The following is a 20,052-nucleotide window of genomic DNA, read 5'->3' as shown; positions in this document are numbered from 1 at the left end:
TTAGTAATTGGCAAGCCCCAGGAATGAACGGAGTTCCATCGCTCCCTCCGGCACGGGGGCCTGCCGGATGGCTCGTCCCTTATCTTCGACCTGGTGAAGGCCCTGCTGGTCCACGCGGTAGCTCAGATAGGTCACCGCACGGGTGTGAAAAATGCAGTTCTCCTTACGGAGGCGAATGTCGGAGTCTGCGAAGTGACGGAGTACCTTGTCCAGGTTATTTAGGTCCTGGTCAGACATTCTGTTGATCAATACATCATCCTGATTAACCGCTACGCGCAACAGGCCCCGCAAGATACTTTCCATCACACGCTGAAAAATGGCGCAGACTGACGACACTTCGAAAGGCAACCTGGTGTATTTATACAGTCCCCAACGTGCATTCACCGTCACATGTTTTCAAGACTCGGTGTCGAACACCAACTGGAAGTCCGCATGGCTCATGTCGAGCTTGGTGAAAGAGTGACCTCCACTCAGCTTGGCATAAAAGTCGGCGATCTGTGAAATTGGATAATGGTCTAGTATGGAGGCCCTTTTCACGGTGATCTCATAGTCACAAAAAAGGCCTACAGCACCGTCGGGTTTCATGACAGGGATGACTGGCGCTGCCCACCCAAAAATGTTACCAGGTGGATGATCCCAAAGTCTTCTAGGCAATCGAGCATCGCTTCCACTTTAGGCAGCAGCACTTAAGGAACTGGGCAAGCACGGAAATACTGTGGCTGTGCTTCAGGGCCCATGTGGATCTTCGCTATGACCTCAGGGACGGTGCCTAGCCCAGTTTTGAAAACAGTGGGGTACTTTGCCAACACTGTGTGGAAGCTGCCCGAGTTTTTCTGGAACACCTGCAGTCAAGGCGGAGGCGCTGCAACCAATCGTGGCCGAGCAAACTGCTCATACTATGACCAGGGGTAGGCAGGTGGACTATCGGGGTCATGGTGGTTCCAGCTATCGCCAGCGGCTCCCCGGTCTATGTGGCCAATGGAGCCTCCGTGTCCTGTAAGGACAAGAGCTGTACTCCTGCCTGGAATTTCTCAAAAGTGTCCCAATTGACAACTGAGACAGTGTCCAACTCTATCAATAATGCGTGACTGACACCAAAGACCAATCTGACTCGCAACATCTCAGAGAGGGTGGCGCCATATTGGCAGAAATCCACGTGTTTCCGAAGGGGCACTACTAATTTCATGATGGATACCCCAGGGATCCATTCAGCCATTGAAATGATAACGCTGGACTATGACTGACGGTTTAGGGTTGAAGTGCTCAACCACAAGGACGAACAGGTCCACAAATGACTTTGAGTCCAGGTCGACGGGGTATGTCAAGTTATTTATCACACTAAAGGTGGGGGGCAACAAGCTGTTAAAAGGATCATGGTCTGGCATTCATCCCCAACAATGGTGTTGGCCCTGAAAAAAATAACGGATTTGTTCAACATACTGCGACCGGTCTTCAGTACCTGTATAAAACGCTTCTAGTTTCCCAAAATGCGGCATTTAGGCAGCAGGCGAAACAACCTCCAGAGGCCTTTGGAGAGGTGGCCAAGCATCGCGAAAAGGCATTGTCTGCATCTCCACTTCATTCTCATTGTCAGTGTTGAGTTTGAGGAAACGATGAAACAGGAGCATAAGGAAACAAAAGGTTTAGTGATGTAGAAGGAAGACTTTATGTACAATGGTCCCAGAAGGGGCTACCCACACTCGGGTCAGGGTTTTTATCTCCTGATTTGTTGCGCTGCTGATAAGGAAGCTCCACTCCTCAGTGGGAAAGCACATACTCCACAAGACTCATGGGGAGTCCAATCTGCTCAGCCGTGGGTCTTGTGTAGGTTACAACATTCACTAAATAAGTAAATCACTAATTTTTGTTTAACAGCATAATACTTTCATTAATACCAATACATTGGCCACAAATCTATTCTTGCCTTCCATGTGCACTACATAATAATTTGGAATTTGATCGATGTGACTTTGACCGATTGAGTGTTAATGAAATACAGTGTCCACATTACCATCTTGGAAGTTAGCAGACTACATAAACCCTCAAGCAATTCCTCAGGCGAAACAGGAATATTCACAAACTCCACTCTTCACCACAGGTTACCTCAGGCCAGAGGCTGCTCACGTGGAAAGCTATTTGCCTGAACTGTTCGGATATTCTCAGGATCACAGCCCTGCAACCCAGCAGTCAAGTTTGGACCTGGATCAGAATGCTGCACATCTCCAGCCATCCCTGAATCCCATGAGCAGAGAAACGCTGACTGATATCCAGACAATGGAGAGCAATTTTCTGCTGAAAACCAGAGAGTTTGGGAACACACAAAGGTAGATTTAGTCCTGTCTTAATATTCCTTTCAAAATGTGAAACTATCTACACCACAAATATTAGAAGGACCTCAGCACAGCGGCAAAGTGGTAAGCACTGCTGCCTCACAGCGGCAGGGACCCAAGTTCGATTTCAGCCTTGGGTGACTGTGTGGAGTTTGCACTTTGCAATCTCTTTCGTTTCAGATTCCAGCATCCGCAGTAATTTGCTTTTATATATTACACTTTCTCCCCGTGCATGCGTGGGTTTCTTCCGGGTGATCCAGTTTTTCCCAGGTTAGTTGCATTGGCCATGATCAATGACAGGATTACGAGGATAGGGAGGGGGAGTGGGCCTAGGTAGGGTACTCCTTTGGAGGATCGGTGCAGACGCGAAGGGCCGAATGGCCTCTTTCTGCTCTGTCGGGATTCTATGGATTTTTCTATGGAAATGAACCAAATGATCTGATAATTGTTTTAAATTATATGTAAGAGTTGTACAATGTTCATGGCTGCATTTTCCCTCTGGAGCATCTGATACGCCACAATTGTCTGTGTGAAGAAATGGAGATATCTGGTTCTCAATTCACAGTGGCTTACTACCTGCAGCAAGAGGGTTCTGGCTTTGCTCCAGTCAAGTGCAGTCAAGCCCCAGTAGTGAAGATCTGGCTTGCTTCTTTAAATTGGTGGGTAAAAGGCAATCCTAACTTCTCTGCCTGTTAATGGATTCTAGGCAGGATCATTCCTTTGGCTGTATCACTTCCCTCTAAGTCTTCTTGACTGACTCTCATAATGTGTGTTAATAAATGTTCCTTATCACAACCTGGTTTCAGTCAGATAACCATAGTATCTAATTTCTATAGTCCACACAAATGATTCCTGATGACTTGAGCATTGACGCACAATAGGATTTGAGTTTTGGCAATTTGCATCTCTCTGTGTTAAAAATGGGTTTCTCTTTAGCACTGTTTTGTGGAATTCCATTCTGTAACCAAGACATCTGCAGGGCCATTGTGCACCAGTTTCTGCAGATATTTGGACAATAGCAGCTCTTAGTCTACAGGAATGATCTGTTGCATTTCAATATCTGCTCAATGGAATTTCCCAAAAGGCTGTTTGATTTTTTTTAATAAATGTTTTTTATTCGGTTTTCGAACATAGTATATTTACAGGTGTACACAAAAAAGAAAGAAAAGACTGAGAAGATATTGTACACAAGATAAAAACAACAATGCGATATAGTTAGCAAAATCACGGGATTAACAAGTAAAGAAAAACATGTAGCGGGGAGGAAAAACTGGGGAAGTGTATATTCATCGAGGTACTGGGGAGACAATTACAGTACATCTGTACGCCCTTCTTGTGCATTCTTTCATTTTTATACATTTTGGGGGGGTCCAGTACAGAGGGAGAACACATAAAAAATGTAGCTCGGGGGGGGGGGGGGGGGGGGGTGGCGCCCCGATGGTGTTGCTTGCTTCTCCCAGTTGGACTTTGCTGCCACTGCTGTTTCGGGTTCACCTCTGCTTCAGCTGTTCTTCATTTCTTCCTCCTGTTGTCATGTGAGAGTACCTTTAAGAAATGGGTGTTTATTACTGCAGTAATATCAGTGAGTGGGTGGAGCTGGGCTTTCTGTCAGGTTTTTACTTTTATTTTTGAGCAGGCTGCAGGGTGTGTTTTAGTTTCGTTTTCAGTGTTGGCGCTGAAGCCAGACCAAGCAGGTGTACTGCTATTCTCTCTGCCATCAAAAGACTATCTCTTGATCATTTGGTGAATTTAGAATTATAAATGTTTTCAGTAGTGAATGTAAACCTAATGTGCTTCTGGTAAAAGGTGTTTTAAGTCTTATGGATGTTTAAATGAAAGCTTAAAGGATTACTTAATGTTGTATTCTTTGGGGGTTGTATTTGAATTAATGGTTGCTAACATGTTCACTGAATGTTTTAAAAAGGTTAACTGGAGTTCATAGAATAGACATTGTTTGGTTTTAAAAAATACTTTTCCATTTCTGCTGTACCACACCTGCAGAGTGGGCCGTGTGCTCCCCATACCACAATCTAGTAAAGGTTGTGGGTCAGGTGAACTCCATGATACATTTTGGGGTTCTCTAAACCCTGGCCCATAACAAATTGGGGGCTCGAGGGGGATAAAAGTCTATCTATTGGATTAGCTTAGTGAACTTAAAGACAGTGAGCGGTGAGCATATTGTGGGTGCTTGTCACGTGTGGTATTCTAGTTTAAGTGGGGAGTGTGTTGTGGACAATGGCTCTTTCATAGGCTCTGAAGTTTTTGGGGGTGGAGACAGTCACACGCAGTACCTTACGAATGGAGACTAAAAGCAGACTGTTAGATTTGACAAAAACATTGCAATTAACATTACCTGACAAAATGCAAAAAGATGAGGTAATTATGGCGGTAGCTAAGCATTTAAAGTTGCCTGAGATACAATTTGACTCATTGGAAATGGCAAAAAATTCAGTTACAACTTAAACAAATGGAACATGAGAAAGAATTAAAGCAGTTTGAATACGAAAGATATAGAGAGGAAAGAGAAAGGGAGATACAGATCAGGGAAAAAGATAAAGAGAGAGAGTTTGAACTTCGGAAAATGGTCATAAAACATGACAGTCAGTTAAAATTGGCAGGCATAAAAAAAAAGTACAGTTGGATGACAGTGATGAGGATAGTGAGAAAGAGCATCATAGTCGAAGGTTTGGTGGGGATCTATTTAAATATGTCCAAGCATTGTCAACGTTTGACGAGAAGGAAGTGGAAACCTTTTTCATTTCATTTGAGAAGGTAGGTAAACAAATGAAATGGCCACAGGTCATGTGGGTATTACTGATTCAAACAAAGCTGGTAGATAGGGCTAGTGAAGTGTTTGCATCACTACCGGAGGAGGTATCTGGGACGTATGAGGTGAAAAAAATCCTTATTAGGTGCATATGAATTAGTGCCTGAAACCTACAGACAAAGGTTTAGAAATTTAAGGAAAGAATTTGGTCAAACATACATGGAGTTTGAAAGGCTCAAACAGAGTCATTTTGATAGGTGGATAAGGGCTTTGAAAATAGACAAAACGTACGAAGCTCTCAGAGAAATTATACTTTTGGAGGAGTTAAAAAATTCAATTCCTGATGTAGTGAGAACGCATGTGGAAGAGCAGAGGGTTAAAACTGTGAGATTAGCAGCAGAAATGGCAGATTATTATGAATGAGTTCATAAATCAAAGCTTGGTTTCTGACATCAGTTTCAGCCTGTGAGGGATAGAAACTGGGGACATGAGAAATACTCAAGTGGTAAAGGTAAAGGTGATCTGATGGGAGATAATAAGGAGAGTGTACCTCAGATTAAAAAAGAAATCCAGGAGGGTGGAAAAGAAATGAAAAGTTTCAAATGTTTTCACTGTAATAAACTAGGCCTTGTAAAGTCACAGTGTTGGTGGTTGAAGAAAAGGACTGGGAAGGCTGATGTGGTAAAACAGGATAAGACAGTGGGGTTTGTTAAAGTGGTAAAGGAAAGCCCAAATGAAGCGAAGGAGGTGCAAAAGATTGTACAACCTGATCAAGAAGGTGCCAGATCTCTTTAAAGGGTTTACTTGTGTGGGTAAAGTTTACTCATGTGTATCAGGAGGAGCAGGTAAAGAAGTCACAATTTTAAGAGATACGGGAGCTAGTCAATCTTTAATGGGAAGAGATGAGGAGTTATGTCGTTTGGGAAGAATGTTGCCAGAAAAGGTGGTAATATGTGGAATTCAGGGTGAGAGGAGTAGTGTTCCATTATATAAGATAAGTTTCGAAAGTCCAGTGAAGAGTGGTGAAGTGGTAGTAGGAGTAATAGAGAAACTAACTTGTCCAGGAATACAGTTTATCTTGGGTAATGATGTTGCTGGATCGCAGGTGAGAGTGATGCCTACTGTGATTGATAAGCCAGTGGAAAATCAGACCACTGAAGTGTTGAAGGACGAATATCCTGGGATTTTTCCGGATTGTGTAGTAACAAGGTCGCAAAGTCACAGGTTAAGACAAGAGGAGAAATCAAAGTTGAAGTTGAAGTGCAATTATCAGAAACAATTTTTGATCGGATGGTTGAAAAAGAACAAGAACAGGTGGAGGATGAGGCGGATATTTTTAGTTCAGGAAAATTGATGGAGTTACAACAGAAAGATGTAGAAATAAAACGGATGTATCAGAAAGCATACACGGAAGAGGAATCTGAGTGTATACCAGTGTTATTACCGTAAAAGTGACGTCTTGATGAGGAAATGGAGACCTTTACATATGCAGGCGGATGAAAAGTGGGCAGAAGTTCATCAAGTAGTATTGCCGGTAGGGTATAGAAAGGAGGTGTTACGAGTTGCACATGAGGTACCAGTGGGAGGTCATTTGGGAATAAGGAAAACTCAAACTGAAATACAAAAACATTTTTATTGGCCTGGACTACATAACGATGTAGTTAAATTTTGTCGATCATGTCACACATGTCAAGTGACAGGGAAACCTCAAGCAGTGATAAAACCAGCACCCTTAATACCCATTCCAGCATTTGAGGAACCTTTTACAAGGATCCTAATTGATTGCGTAGGACCGCTTCCTAAAACGAAAAATGGGAATCAATATCTTTTGACTATAATGGATGTGTCTACTAGGTTTCCAGAGGCCATTCCAGTAAGTAATATTACAGCTAAAAAGATTGTGGAGGAGTTACTTAAATTCTTTACTAGATATGGACTACCCACAGAAATACAATCGGATCAAGGATCAAATTTTACCTCAAGGTTATTCAAAGAAGTAATGGATAGCTTAGGAATAAAACAATTTAAATCAACTGCGTACCATCCAGAATCGCAGAGAGCGTTAAAAAGGTGGCATCAGACATTAAAGACAATGTTGAGGGCTTTTGGCAAGATTATCCAGAGGATTGTGCTAAAGGAATTCCATCCATACTGTTTGCAATTAGGGATGCACCTCATGAATCTACCAAATTCAGTCCTTTTGAATTAATTTTTGGTCATGAGGTAAGAGGACCACTTAAATTGATTAAGGAAAAATTGGTGAGTGAGAAATCGGAAATTACATTATTGGATTATGTGTCAAATTTTAGGGAACGATTAAATAGAGCAGGTGAATTGGCTAGACAACATTTAAAAGTTGCACAAAATGTGATGAAACGGGTAGCGGACAAGAAATCCAAAGTTCGTAGTTTTGCCATTGGAGATAAAGTTTTAGTATTGTTACCAGTGGTAGGTGAACCTTTAAAAGCTAGGTTTTGTGGACCTTATCAGATTGAAAGGAATTTAAGGGAGGTGAATTATGTGGTAAAAACACCTGATAGAAGGAAGTCTCACCGAGTGTGGCATGTGAATATGCTGAAAAGGTACTTTGAAAGGGAAGGAGAGAAAAAGGAGGAGGTTTTAATGATTCTAACTCAAAGTGACAAACCAAATCCAGATGACTGTGAATTTGACATACCTCAAATTAATTTGGAAAACGAGGATGTTCTTAAAAATTGGGATAAATTGTTGAGTTACCTTCCAGAGGAAAAACAAACTGACTTGAAAGAGTTATTGATATCACCTGGGCAGGTTTGTGGAGATAAATTGGGAAGTACTAAAATGGCTATACATGATATAGATGTGGGAAATGGTGTTCCAATCAAACAATAGCCATATAGACTTAACCCTTTAAAATTGGCACAGGTTAACAAAGAGATTGAGAGTATGCTTAAAAATGGCATAATTGAAGTGGGTTGCAGCCAATGGTGCTCACCCGTAGTGATGGTACTTAAACCAGATGGTACCCAACGGTTGTGTGTGGACTATAGAAAGGTGAATGCAGTTACAAGAACGGACTCTTATCCTATCCCACGTTTGGAGGATTGCATTGAGAAAGTGGGACAATCAGCTTTTATTTCCAAACTGGATTTACTTAAAGGTGACTGGGAGGTACCTTTATCCGAAAGAGCGAAGGAGATTTCAGCTTTTGTGACTCCAGATGGTATATACCAATTCAAAGTTATGCCAGCATGAAAAACACCCCAGCCACATTTCAACGGTTAACTAACAAAGTCATTTCAGGATTACTCAGTTGTGTGGTATACATCGACGATTTGGTAATTTTCAGCCAGACATGGACAGAACATTTGAAACATCTGATGGAGTTACTCAATCGACTTCAGGAGGCAGGTTTGGTGATAAACCTAGCCAAAAGTGAATTTGGAAAAGCCCAAGTCACTTTCCTTGAGGAGTTTCCGATACCCTCAAGACAAAGGGAAATAATACGATTTATTGGCATGAGTGGATTTGATCGGACATTAGTGCAAATGTTTTGTAGCATGATTACTCCATTGATGGACTTGCTGAAGAAATGTTGAAAATTTCAGTGGACAGCGGACTTTCAACAGGCATTTAGAACATACAACATAGAACATAGAACAATACAGCGCAGTACAGGCCCTTTGGTCCACGATGTTGCACCGAAACAAAAGCCATCTAACCTACACTATGCCATTATCATCCATATGTTTATCCAATAAACTTTTAAATGCCCTCAATGTTGGCAAGTTCACTACTGTAGCAGGTAGGGCATTCCACGGCCTCACTACTCTTTGCGTAAAGAACCTACCTCTGACCTCTGTCCTATATCTATTACCCCTCAGTTTAAAGTTATGTCCCCTCGTGCCAGCCATATCCATCCGCGGGAGAAGGCTCTCACTGTCCACCCTATCCAACCCCCTGATCATTTTGTATGCCTCTATTAAGTCTCCTCTTAACCTTCTTCTCTCCAACGAAAACAACCTCAAGTCCATCAGCCTTTCCTCATAAGATTTTCCCTCCATACCAGGCAACATCCTGGTAAATCTCCTCTGCACCCGCTCCAAAGCCTCCACGTCCTTCCTATAATGCGGTGACCAGAACTGTACGCAATACTCCAAATGCGGCCGTACCAGAGTTCTGTACAGCTGCAACATGACCTCCCGACTCCGGAACTCAATCCCTCTACCAATAAAGGCCAACACTCCATAGGCCTTCTTCACAACCCTATCAACCTGGGTGGCAACTTTCAGGGATCTATGTACATGGACACCTAGATCCCTCTGCTCATCCACACTTTCAAGAACTTTACAATTAGCCAAATATTCCGCATTCCTGTTATTCCTTCCAAAGTGAATCACCTCACACTTCTCTACATTAAACTCCATTTGCCACCTCTCAGCCCAGCTCTGCAGCTTATCTATATCCCTTGTAACCTGCTACATCCTTCCACACTATCAACAACACCACCGACTTTAGTATCGTCTGCAAATTTACTCACCCACCCTTCTGCGCCTTCCTCTAGGTCATTGATAAAAATGACAAACAGCAACGGCCCCAGAACAGATCCTTGTGGTACTCCACTTGTGACTGTACTCCATTCTGAACATTTCCCATCAACCACCACCCTCTGTCTTCTTTCAGCTAGCCAATTTCTGATCCACATCTCTAAATCACCCTCAATCCCCAGCCTCCGTATTTTTTGCAATAGCCTACCGTGGGGAACCTTATCAAACGCTTTGCTGAAATCCATATACACCACATCAACTGCTCTACCCTCGTCTACCTGTTCAGTCACCTTCTCAAAGAACTCAATAAGGTTTGTGAGGCATGACCTACCCTTCACAAAGCCATGCTGACTATCCCTGATCATATTATTCCTATCTATATGATTATAAATCTTGTCTCTTATAATCCCCTCCAAGACTTTACCCACTACAGACGTGAGGCTCACCGGTCTATAGTTGCCGGGGTTGTCTCTGCTCCCCTTTTTGAACAAAGGGACCACATTTGCTGTCCTCCAGTCCTCTGGCACTATTCCTGTAGCCAATGATGACATAAAAATCAAAGCCAAAGGTCCAGCAATCTCTTCCCTGGCCTCCCAGAGAATCCTAGGATAAATCCCATCAGGTCCCGGGGACTTATCTATTTTCAGCCTGTCCAGAATTGCCAACACCTCTTCCCTATGTACTTCAATGCCATCTATTCTATTAGCCTGGGGCTCAGCATTCTCCTCCACAACATTATCTTTTTCCTGAGTGAATACTGACGAAAAATATTCATTTAGTATCTCGCCTATCTCTTCAGACTCCACACACAATTTCCCATCCCTGTCCTTGACTGGTCCTACTCTTTCCCTAGTCATTCGCTTATTCCTGACATACCTATAGAAAGCTTTTGGGTTTTCCTTGATCCTTCCTGCCAAATACCTCTCATGTCCCCTCCTTGCTCGTCTTAGCTCTCTCTTTAGATCCTTCCTCGCTACCTTGTAACTATCCATCGCCCCAACCGAAACTTCACACTTCATCTTCACATAGGCCTCCTTCTTCCTCTTAACAAGAGATTCCACTTCCTTGGTAAACCACGGTTCCCTCGCTCGACGCCTTCCTCCCTGTCTGACCGGTACATACTTATCAAGAACACGCAGTAGCTGATCCTTGAACAAGCCCCACTTATCTAGTGTGCCCAACACTTGCAGCCTACTTCTCCACCTTATCCCCCCCAAGTCACGTCTAATGGCATCATAATTGCCCTTCCCCCAGCTATAACTCTTGCCCTGCGGTGTATACTTATCCCTTTCCATCATTAACGTAAACGTCACCGAATTGTGGTCACTGTCCCCAAAGTGCTCTCCTACCTCCAAATCCAACACCTGGCCTGGTTCATTACCCAAAACCAAATCCAACGTGGCCTCGCCTCTTGTTGGCCTGTCAACATATTGTGTCAGGAAACCCTCCTGCACACACTGTACAAAAAACGATCCATCTATTGTACTCGAACTATATCTTTTCCAGTCAATATTTGGAAAGTTAAAGTCTCCCATAATAACTACCCTGTTACTTTCGCTCATATCCAGAATCATCTTTGCCATCCTTTCCTCTACATCCCTAGAACTATTAGGAGGCCTATAAAAAACTCCCAACAGGGTGACCTCTCCTTTCCTGTTTGTAACTTCAGCCCATACTACCTCGGAAGAAGAGTCCCCATCTAGCATCCTCTCCGCCACCGTAATACTGCTCTTGACTAGCAGCGCCACACCTCCCCCTCTTTTGCCTCCTTCTCTGAGCTTACTAAAACACCTAAACCCCGGAACCTGCAACATCCATTCCTGTCCCTGCTCTATCCATGTCTCCGAAATGGTCACAACATCGAAGTCCCAGGTACCAACCCATGCTGCCAGTTCCCCTACCTTGTTTCGTATACTCCTGGCATTGAAGTAGACACACTTCAAACCACCTACCTGAACACTGGCCCCCTCCTGCAACGTCAAATCTGTGCTCCTGACCTCTATACTCTCATTCTCCCTTACCCTAAAACTACAATCCAGGTTCCCATGCCCCTGCTGCATTAGTTTAAACCCCCACAAAGAGCACTAACAAATCTCCCCCCCAGGATATTTGTGCCCCTCAGGTTCAGATGTAGACCATCCTGTCTGTAGAGGTCCCACCTTCCCCAGAAAGAGCCCCAGTTATCCAGAAATCTGAATCCCTCCCGCCTGCACCATCCCTGTAGCCACGTGTTTAAATGCTCTCTCTCCCTATTCCTCATCTCACTATCACGTGGCACGGGCAACAACCCAGAGATAACAACTCTGTTTGTTCTAGTTCTGAGCTTCCATCCTAGCTCCCTGAAAGCCTGCCTGACATCCTTGTCCCCTTTCCTACCTATGTCGTTAGTGCCAATGTGGACCACGACTTGGGGCTGCTCTCCCTCCCCCCTAAGGACCCGGAAAACACGATCCGAGACATCACGTACCCTTGCACCTGGGAGGCAACATACCAAACGTGAGTCTCTCACGCTCCCACAAAATCTCCTATCTGTGCCCCTGACTATAGAGTCCCCAATTACTAATGCTCTGCTCCTCTCCCCCCTTCCCTTCTGAGCAACAGGGACAGACTCCGTGCCAGAGGCCCGTACCCCATGGCTTACCCCTGGTAAGTCCCCCCCCCCACAAGTATCCAAAGCGGTATACTTGTTTCTCAGGGGAACGACCGCAGGGCATCCCTGCACTGACTGCTTTTTCCCAGTCCCTCTTACAGTTACCCACCTATCTCCAATCTTTGGTGTAACTAATTCCCTGAAGCTGCTATCTATGACCCCTTCTGCCTCCCGAATGATCCGAAGTTCTTCCAACTCCAGCTCCAGTTCCCTAACTCGGTCTTGGAGGAGCTGGAGATGGCAGCACTTCCTGCAGGTAAAATCAGCAGGGACACTAACTGCATCCCTCACCTCAAACATCCTGCAGGAGGAACATTGCACTCCCTTCCCTGCCATTCCTCTTACTTTCTACCAAGATCTGGCCAACAACTAAATTAAATTTTTATAAAAAATAATAATAATATAATAAAATATGGTACCTACCTCAGACCAATGGGTTTTATTATTAGGTAAGAGGAGGAGGGCGGGTGGGAGACACTACACGTGTAGTGTCTCGGGTTTCCTCTCCACCAGAATTTATTGGTGAGGGTCTTTCCAGACGTCCGCGGGTCGACTTCCTGTTCCCGCCTAAAAAACTAATTTAAAAAAAAAGAAAAATTCTCAGCTCCTGCTGAAATTGACTAACCAGCCAGCTCCACTCCCGCCGAAATCGACTGGCCTGCCCCTGCAAAGACAAGTGCTTTTAAAGGTTGACTTACCTCCCAGCAGCCACTTCCGCAATGCTCCCGCTGAAACTGATTCACCAGCTGATTCTCCCGCCGAAATCGACTGGCCTGCCCCTGCAAAGACAAGTGCTTTTAAAGGACACTTACCTCCCAGCAACCACTCCCGCAATGCTCCCGCTGAAACTGACTCACCAGCTGTTCTCCCGCCGAAATCGACTGGCCTGCCCCTACAAAGACAAGTGCTTTTAAAGGTTGACTTACCTCCCAGCAGCCACTTCCGCAATGCTCCCGCTGAAACTGACTCACCAGCTGATTCTCCCACCGAAATCGACTGGCCTGCCCCTGCAAAGACAAGTGCTTTTAAAGGACACTTACCTCCCAGCAACCACTCCCGCAATGCTCCCGCTGAAACTGACTCACCAGCTGTTCTCCCGCCGAAATCGACTGGCCTGCCCCTGCAAAGACAAGTGCTTTTAAAGGTTGACTTACCTCCCAGCAGCCACTTCCGCAATGCTCCCGCTGAAACTGACTCACCAGCTGATTCTCCCGCCGAAATCGACTGGCCTGCCCCTGCAAAGACAAGTGCTTTTAAAGGACACTTACCTCCCAGCAACCACTCCCGCAATGCTCCCGCTGAAACTGACTCACCAGCTGTTCTCCCGCCGAAATCGACTACTCGATTTGACGGCCTGAAAGCTGTGATAACCAATGGAGAATTACAAGGGACTCTGTGATCAGATTGAACTAAAGTATCTGACTTTAAAGGGAAATGCCGAGGTGTAGAGAAATGGACGGATCGTGCAGAGACCTTCTTGTTCAAAGAGACTGTCAACCAAGAAGGATTTCAGTTGGAGGAAGAAGAAAGAAAAATGGACTATATTATTATACCTGTTCGCATGTGTTGTTTTTTTAAAATGAAAAATATATTTACTGTGTGCATTTCTTAAAGGATAGTGAAAAGGTGAAAAATGAAACCATCTTGAAGTTGATGATTTTTTTTTCTTGGGGGGAGGTGTCATGTGAGAGTAGCTTTAAGAAATGGGTGCTTAAGAAATGTACCTTTCAGAAATGGGTGTTTATAAATGGGTGTGTATATAAGTATCTGTAGTGAGAGTACCTTTAAGAAATGGGTGTTTATTACTGCAGTGATGTCAGAGAGTGGGTGGAGCTGGGCTGTCTGTCAGCTTTTTACTTTTGTTTTTGAGCAGGCTGCAGTGTGTGTTTTAGTCTCATTTTCAGTGTTGGAGCTGAAGCCAGACCAAGCAGGTGTACTGCTGTTCTCTCTGCCACCAAAAGACTATCTCTTTATCATTTGGTGAATTCAGAATTATAAATGTTTTCAGTAGTGAATGTAAACCTAATGTGCTTCTGGTAAAAAGTGTTTTAAGTCTTATGGATGTTAAAAGGAAAGCTTAGTGGATTACTTAGTGTTGTATTCTTTGGGGGTTGTATTTGAATTAATGGTTGCTAACATGTTCACTGTATGTTTTAAAAAGGTTAACTGGAGTTCATAGAATAAACATTGTTTTGCTTTAAAAAATACTTTTCCATTTCTGCTCTACCACACCTATAGAGTGGGCCGTGTGCTCCCCATACCACAATCTATTAAAAGTTGTGGGTCAGGTGAACTCCATGATACATTTTGGGGTTCTCTAAACCCTGGCCCATAACATTGTACTTTCTTACTCTCTGTTACTGTTTGCCATGGTTGTTGTCGTTTCCTGTGCTCTCCTTCCAGATTTATGTTCCCTCGTCTTCCTCCCACCTCTGGTTCCCCTCTATTGTTCTTTGCCTCCTCGCTTTCATTCTTCCCGCTGCCCCCTTCTCCCGTTCCCCACTCTCTTTCCCTGACGTTCACCTTTCTTTTCTCTTGAGTTTGCTATCCCCCTGCACTGCTCCCCATGTGGGTATGGTTGGTCGGGCCTCCTTGGCACCGCTCACATATGCCCTCCACCTCCGGGAAGAACCTACTCATTCGGGTTCATGTTAAGTGGGCTCTATGTACCACCTTTATTTGCGTCAGGTTGAGTCTTGACCCTATGCAGTGCTTCACTCCAGAGTCCCCACCCTATTTTGATCCCCTGGTCTTCCTTCAATTTCTTTCTTGTTGCGTCCAGTACGGTGTCAGCCCTCTCTACCTGTCGTTCATACATGTCGCTACAGTTTCCTTTACCTAGGATGTTTGCGTCAAGTAAGTCCTCTAGCAGCGTCTGTCGTGGCCGTCGTGGGTACGTCCTTGTCTCCTTCCGTAGGAAGTTTTTAAGTTGCATGTACCTTAGTTCTTTCCCCCTAGCTAGCTGAAATCTCTCCGTCGGTTTGTCCAGTGTTGTAACCCTGCCTTTGGCGTATAGGTCCCTGACTGTCAGTGTAGGTTGTTTGATTTTTAATGTCTTGTCCAGACAAACAGGCTAACCTCGAACCTTGCAGGTCCATGCATATCGGAAAGGAGGTCACTTGACCTCTTAATTCCACCTTGTTTGAAAGCAAATAATCCGTTCTCCATTTTGTTTCTGAAAATGTCCATTTTCCGTACGTCCACGGGCATAACTGCAAGGGTGTGACATGTTTTATTTATTTTTTCTGATGGCAAAGGCCCTACAGAACAAAACTACAACTTTTGCGTTGTTTGCAATGGGAAAATGTGATTTACCTGAAGTCGTTTCAATTAAAATTGCACTTTTTAAGAGTGTAACAATAGATTTTTGTGAGGACATAACTGCTTATAAGGCAAGCAACCAGACTCTTAAAGATGGTGTATGCAGTTTTGTGGACCATTCCATTTAATTGAAGAAATCACTTCAAACCAGTTGAAAAAATTAACTTAAGTAGGATATTTAATTACACTTACCACAGCAAAAGTAATCATTGTCTTCTTACAATTTTACATTCTAGTGAAGATATTCTGAATAGTGATTTCTACCAGGCCTTTCAACCTTGCATGAATTGCAGTGATACTGTACAAGTAAGTATTCACTTAATTTTCACACTGGGGTGCTGTAACAATTCTTATGTTTTACAGATATTTGGCTGAATCGGCTAATCCCTGGAGTGCTGGATAGTTTCATTTAGCATCATGAACCTTAAACATGGTAAATGATATGAGTATCATGTGGACAAATAGGAATCCACATTTGCAACCAGGCATATCAACAGGAGATTTTGCTTTTAATTTATTGTTTTTGGGTGGGGGAAGGAAAATATTAGTATTTTGCAATAACTGAAAGTATTAGCAAGGCAATAAATTGATCAAAGGACACAGAAGTGAAAGGTTCAAGCAAATTTTGACTTCAATCTGAATTGGATGAAGAGGCTGGTGGGAGGCACAGGAAGTGTCATTGTCACTTCTGTCCCCAGGCATGGGCCAAGCTGCATGATCACTGGGAGATGATGTAAAGATGTCGGGTTCCGATCATTCGCTCCTGACTGCAATGGAAAGGGTGGTGAAGGTTGCACTCAGACACATGACTGAGGGCGAGGGGGGAGGTGGAGCTGGAGCTGCGGGCTGAGAGTGTCTTCTGAGCCAGAATGAGGACAAGTCTCTTACAGAGGGACAGAAGAGAGTTGGGGCCTGAATGGGAGGATGGCAGAACAAAGAAGCTTCAGTTTGCATTCCCGACCTTGCAAAGACTGTCCTTGTCCCAGTCCAGAGAGGTGGAGAGCACGTCAGCCTGGTGTCAATCATGTCCAACCTGTTGTGCATAAGGCACGGTCATAACATCGAACGGTTCAGTCCAGGGGTTTGTGACAAAAAAACTGGGCTGCAAGAAGGCGCTCTCAGTCAGGAGAGGCCTCTGCAGCCTATAGATGTGGAAAAGGATAGTGTACGGGCATTCCAAGGTCTCATGGGTGGGGGGAGGCAGTGGGGAGGATATCTCTAAATTTCTCTGTGCAATCGGCCTCAAGATATGGAGGCGTCAGGTCCACATGTACTTTTTGAGTGGCAATAGGTGGCAAAGGAAATAATAAATGTTGCAGCATGACAGTGTCAAGTCTGAAGAATTAAAGGTTGTGCTGAAATCACTGCAAGATTATCTTGCAATAAGCATCATGCCATAAAACAAACAATTTGAGTTCATTGCTGTGGTGTTCAATTCCTATCATGATTGTATTTTAAAGGTCACTTCTACAATGGTTGATTCGGGATCTTCAGCAGTTATTTCTTTGTCAATAAAAACTGGTCAAGAATATTCTACCTTCTGGTTTGTCGACTTCACTTCAAGGGAGGTAATGGACTGGGCACCCACAGATGTACAAGATACCAAAAACCCAGTAGGTAAAGTAATTCTGAGCTCCGGGCGAGTTCCAAAGCGAGAGGATATCAATCCAACATTGACTGAAAACCAGCTGACGTCACATGGTGCTTCAGCAAACTTCCTGCAGTTGGCAGAGAACTCAGCTTCCAGAGCTGATCTGGGTAAAGTGGTCAGAAACATGTCCCTCGGGGTGACACAAACCATAGAGAAAGAAAATGACTCGGGCCGAGGAGGTAGTCCTGCTAAAGGAACAGATCTGGGTATTCCTCAATTAGGAATCCTGTTGGGTTGCTCCGCTGCCCTTGGCATGGCACTAGCAGTAGGGTTACGCCATCTTTTTTCCCAACATTGCCGAAAACACACAGAAGTGTCCTTTCGGGATCCAGATAGCAGCATCATCAGTGTGGGAGAGAGTGGTGAGCTGGTGCATGTAAGAAAGATACGTGAAAATAGCTTTGTGCTTGTTCAGGCTGAATACAATGTGATCGCTCCATCAGCCACTCCTGGAAAGTAATTGCATATTGAGATGTGTAAGGTTTTAAAAATTTCATTATCCACCGCAGCTTCATTAAAATGCACGCTATTATATAACATTATGAGCTCCGCCGTGAATGAAGAAGAGAAAGTTGGAATCTTTGTGTGTTCAGCCCCCAGCCTGTCCTCTTTCCACATACAGATTGTGAATATTCTGATTTGACAGGACATATCCATTTTTCAATTCCCTGTGTGCAAGGCTGGTGAAAATATCTGTAATCACTTCTCGATGTCACCATTTAGTCCTCACCTTTACCTGTTGGCTCAAAGGGTACATGTATAAAGGCAGCCGGATTACAGCAGTGCTTTCTGGAGATGGGGAGGGAGGGGAAGGGTAGGAGGTGCTGGATGAAGAGATGGATGTGCAATTTTAAGATGGCAGTCTCACTACTATTGATGCGATAATAAGCTAATTTGGCATCTTCCAGAGAATTCCATTTGTGTTGGTGGCAACTTGCATTGTGGATACATCATGAGTAGTTACCGATCTGCTGCTTATTGTTGTTAATTAGCACAAGTCAGTTGATATTGCTGCTTGTGTTAGGTGCAAAATGACTGACCCAATCTATTTAATCATGCTTCACTAGGGGTGGTCACCTTAAAGCAGGGGTAAAGGAAAACTGGGTTTTCTATGTTTCATAGTCAATGAAATTCTGGCAATTTTCACCCGCAGAAAGGACCAAATGAAGGAGACACCTCTAACCCATCAAACATGAACTGAGCAATTTTCTTCAATGCTTAAAAGTAGTTTGAGTTTTTGACTTGCTCTAGTTATTCAAAAGATTTTTTAAACACCTGACTAATAGATTTTTAAAAATCATTATTTACACTCCTTCTTAAGAGCCAACATCAGTATTGGACCAACAGTATCCACTGACTTGTACCAAGTAACACAAATTAAAACATTAACCTTTTTGCTGTGCAGTACTGGGCAATGACCATTGGATTTGTGGAATATTCAAATTGATTTCTTATCGCAACAGTGGAAAACAGCAGAAATCTATTTTAGGAGAACTCATCATTGAATAATTCTATTAAATGCTACAACTAAACAAGTCCTAGCCCTCACTTAGCAGTGTCCAACTTTAAAGGAAGTAATTACAAATGACCAAGAGTGCAGTCAGTTTTATGCTGATGTGAAGCAGTTGGGTATGAATTGACGTAAAAGTAGCTTGTGACATTAAATAAAATATGAAAGTCAAGTAGTCGGACCCTTCCACTTTTGAGATTTTGTTACACAACATGGGTTCACATTAATTTTAGTATAACTCCAGATCAGGCTAGTTCTCTGTCTCATCAAGGGGTATTATGATTTAAAAGTATGACCATTTTACCAATTTTGAAATCATAAACAGGTACATCTCTCGTTTGCTGGCAATTTTTCCCCATGCTGAAGAAAGAAAAATATAACTTTTTTTACACAAGATTGACCTGCTCACCACCTAGTCTGTGGTTATTTTTGCCTTGCATTGTAATGAGAAATGTGTATTCTCAATGTTACAAAATCTTTGCAGCTGATTTTTCCACAGTACAATATGGAAAACGCTTGCCTCTAAAGGTTTCCATTATCGCGAGGGTGGAATGTAATTCTGAGCTCACAGAAACACCTTGGTTTGCAAAAAAATCTCAAATAAATTCTTATTTTCTGTAATTAGAGTATTAACATTTAACCGTTTGTAATAGTATGTTCGCTTGTAAACAATTCTCTCGAGGAGGCTTTCTAATCTTTGGAAACGGATTAAAATGGATGAATGAAATGCCAACTTTACTTTATTGTGGATATTTCTATTAATTAGTTTTGTTCTGTTTAAGCCGCATTAAATTCTGCATGTTGTTAAGAAGCATCATTCAACCCTAGTCTGTCTATTAATCTTTCCTACAGAAATCAGGCCCTGGTGGAATTCTCTGGCCTCCCAGCCATGAGCTCTTCAGTGGCGGGAGGTGGCTTGGCCTTCTCTGGTATTCTCTGCTCCCGCCACTGTCAATGGGAATTCCCATTGACGCCATCCCACACTGCCAGGATTCCAGCGGGCGGGATGCACTGCCGGCAGGACCAGAGAATCCCGCCGCCAGCAAATGACAGAGAATTCCAGCCAGGATCTCACAAAATAACTCACTCAAACTTTACAATATGTGGAAATGTGTTGGAGAAGTGTGACCTTTTGATAATTATAGCCCAACACATCAATTGGCAAATAGATATTTTGAAGTTTGGTTCATATAAAAGTTGAAGAATTTCTAGGGATTAGTACGATGAGTACCTGCTGGGGCAGAGTCTCCATTCCAATGCAGATAGCGGCATTCCCGATCCGGCAGAGAATGGCGTG

The 20,052-nt window shown here is 43.5% G+C and overlaps 1 protein-coding gene across 1 annotated transcript in view; it reads left to right on the top strand.

Moving 5' to 3' along the window:
* LOC140408639 (reelin domain-containing protein 1-like) overlaps positions 1-19,577 on the top strand; it is a 73,004-nt gene extending 53,427 nt beyond the window's left edge. Inside the window, exons 5-7 of the mRNA XM_072496110.1 lie at positions 2,099-2,324; positions 15,831-15,900; positions 17,055-19,577. Coding sequence (XP_072352211.1) covers positions 2,099-2,324; positions 15,831-15,900; positions 17,055-17,705 — 947 coding nt within the window. The 3' untranslated portion in view covers positions 17,706-19,577. The remainder of the gene's footprint in view (positions 1-2,098; positions 2,325-15,830; positions 15,901-17,054) is intronic.
* Positions 19,578-20,052: the final 475 nt, after the last annotated feature.

Source organism: Scyliorhinus torazame, chromosome 3 (genome assembly GCF_047496885.1).
Source record: "Scyliorhinus torazame isolate Kashiwa2021f chromosome 3, sScyTor2.1, whole genome shotgun sequence".
NCBI lineage: Eukaryota > Metazoa > Chordata > Chondrichthyes > Carcharhiniformes > Scyliorhinidae > Scyliorhinus > Scyliorhinus torazame.
This window is presented reverse-complemented; position numbering and strand designations above follow the sequence as displayed.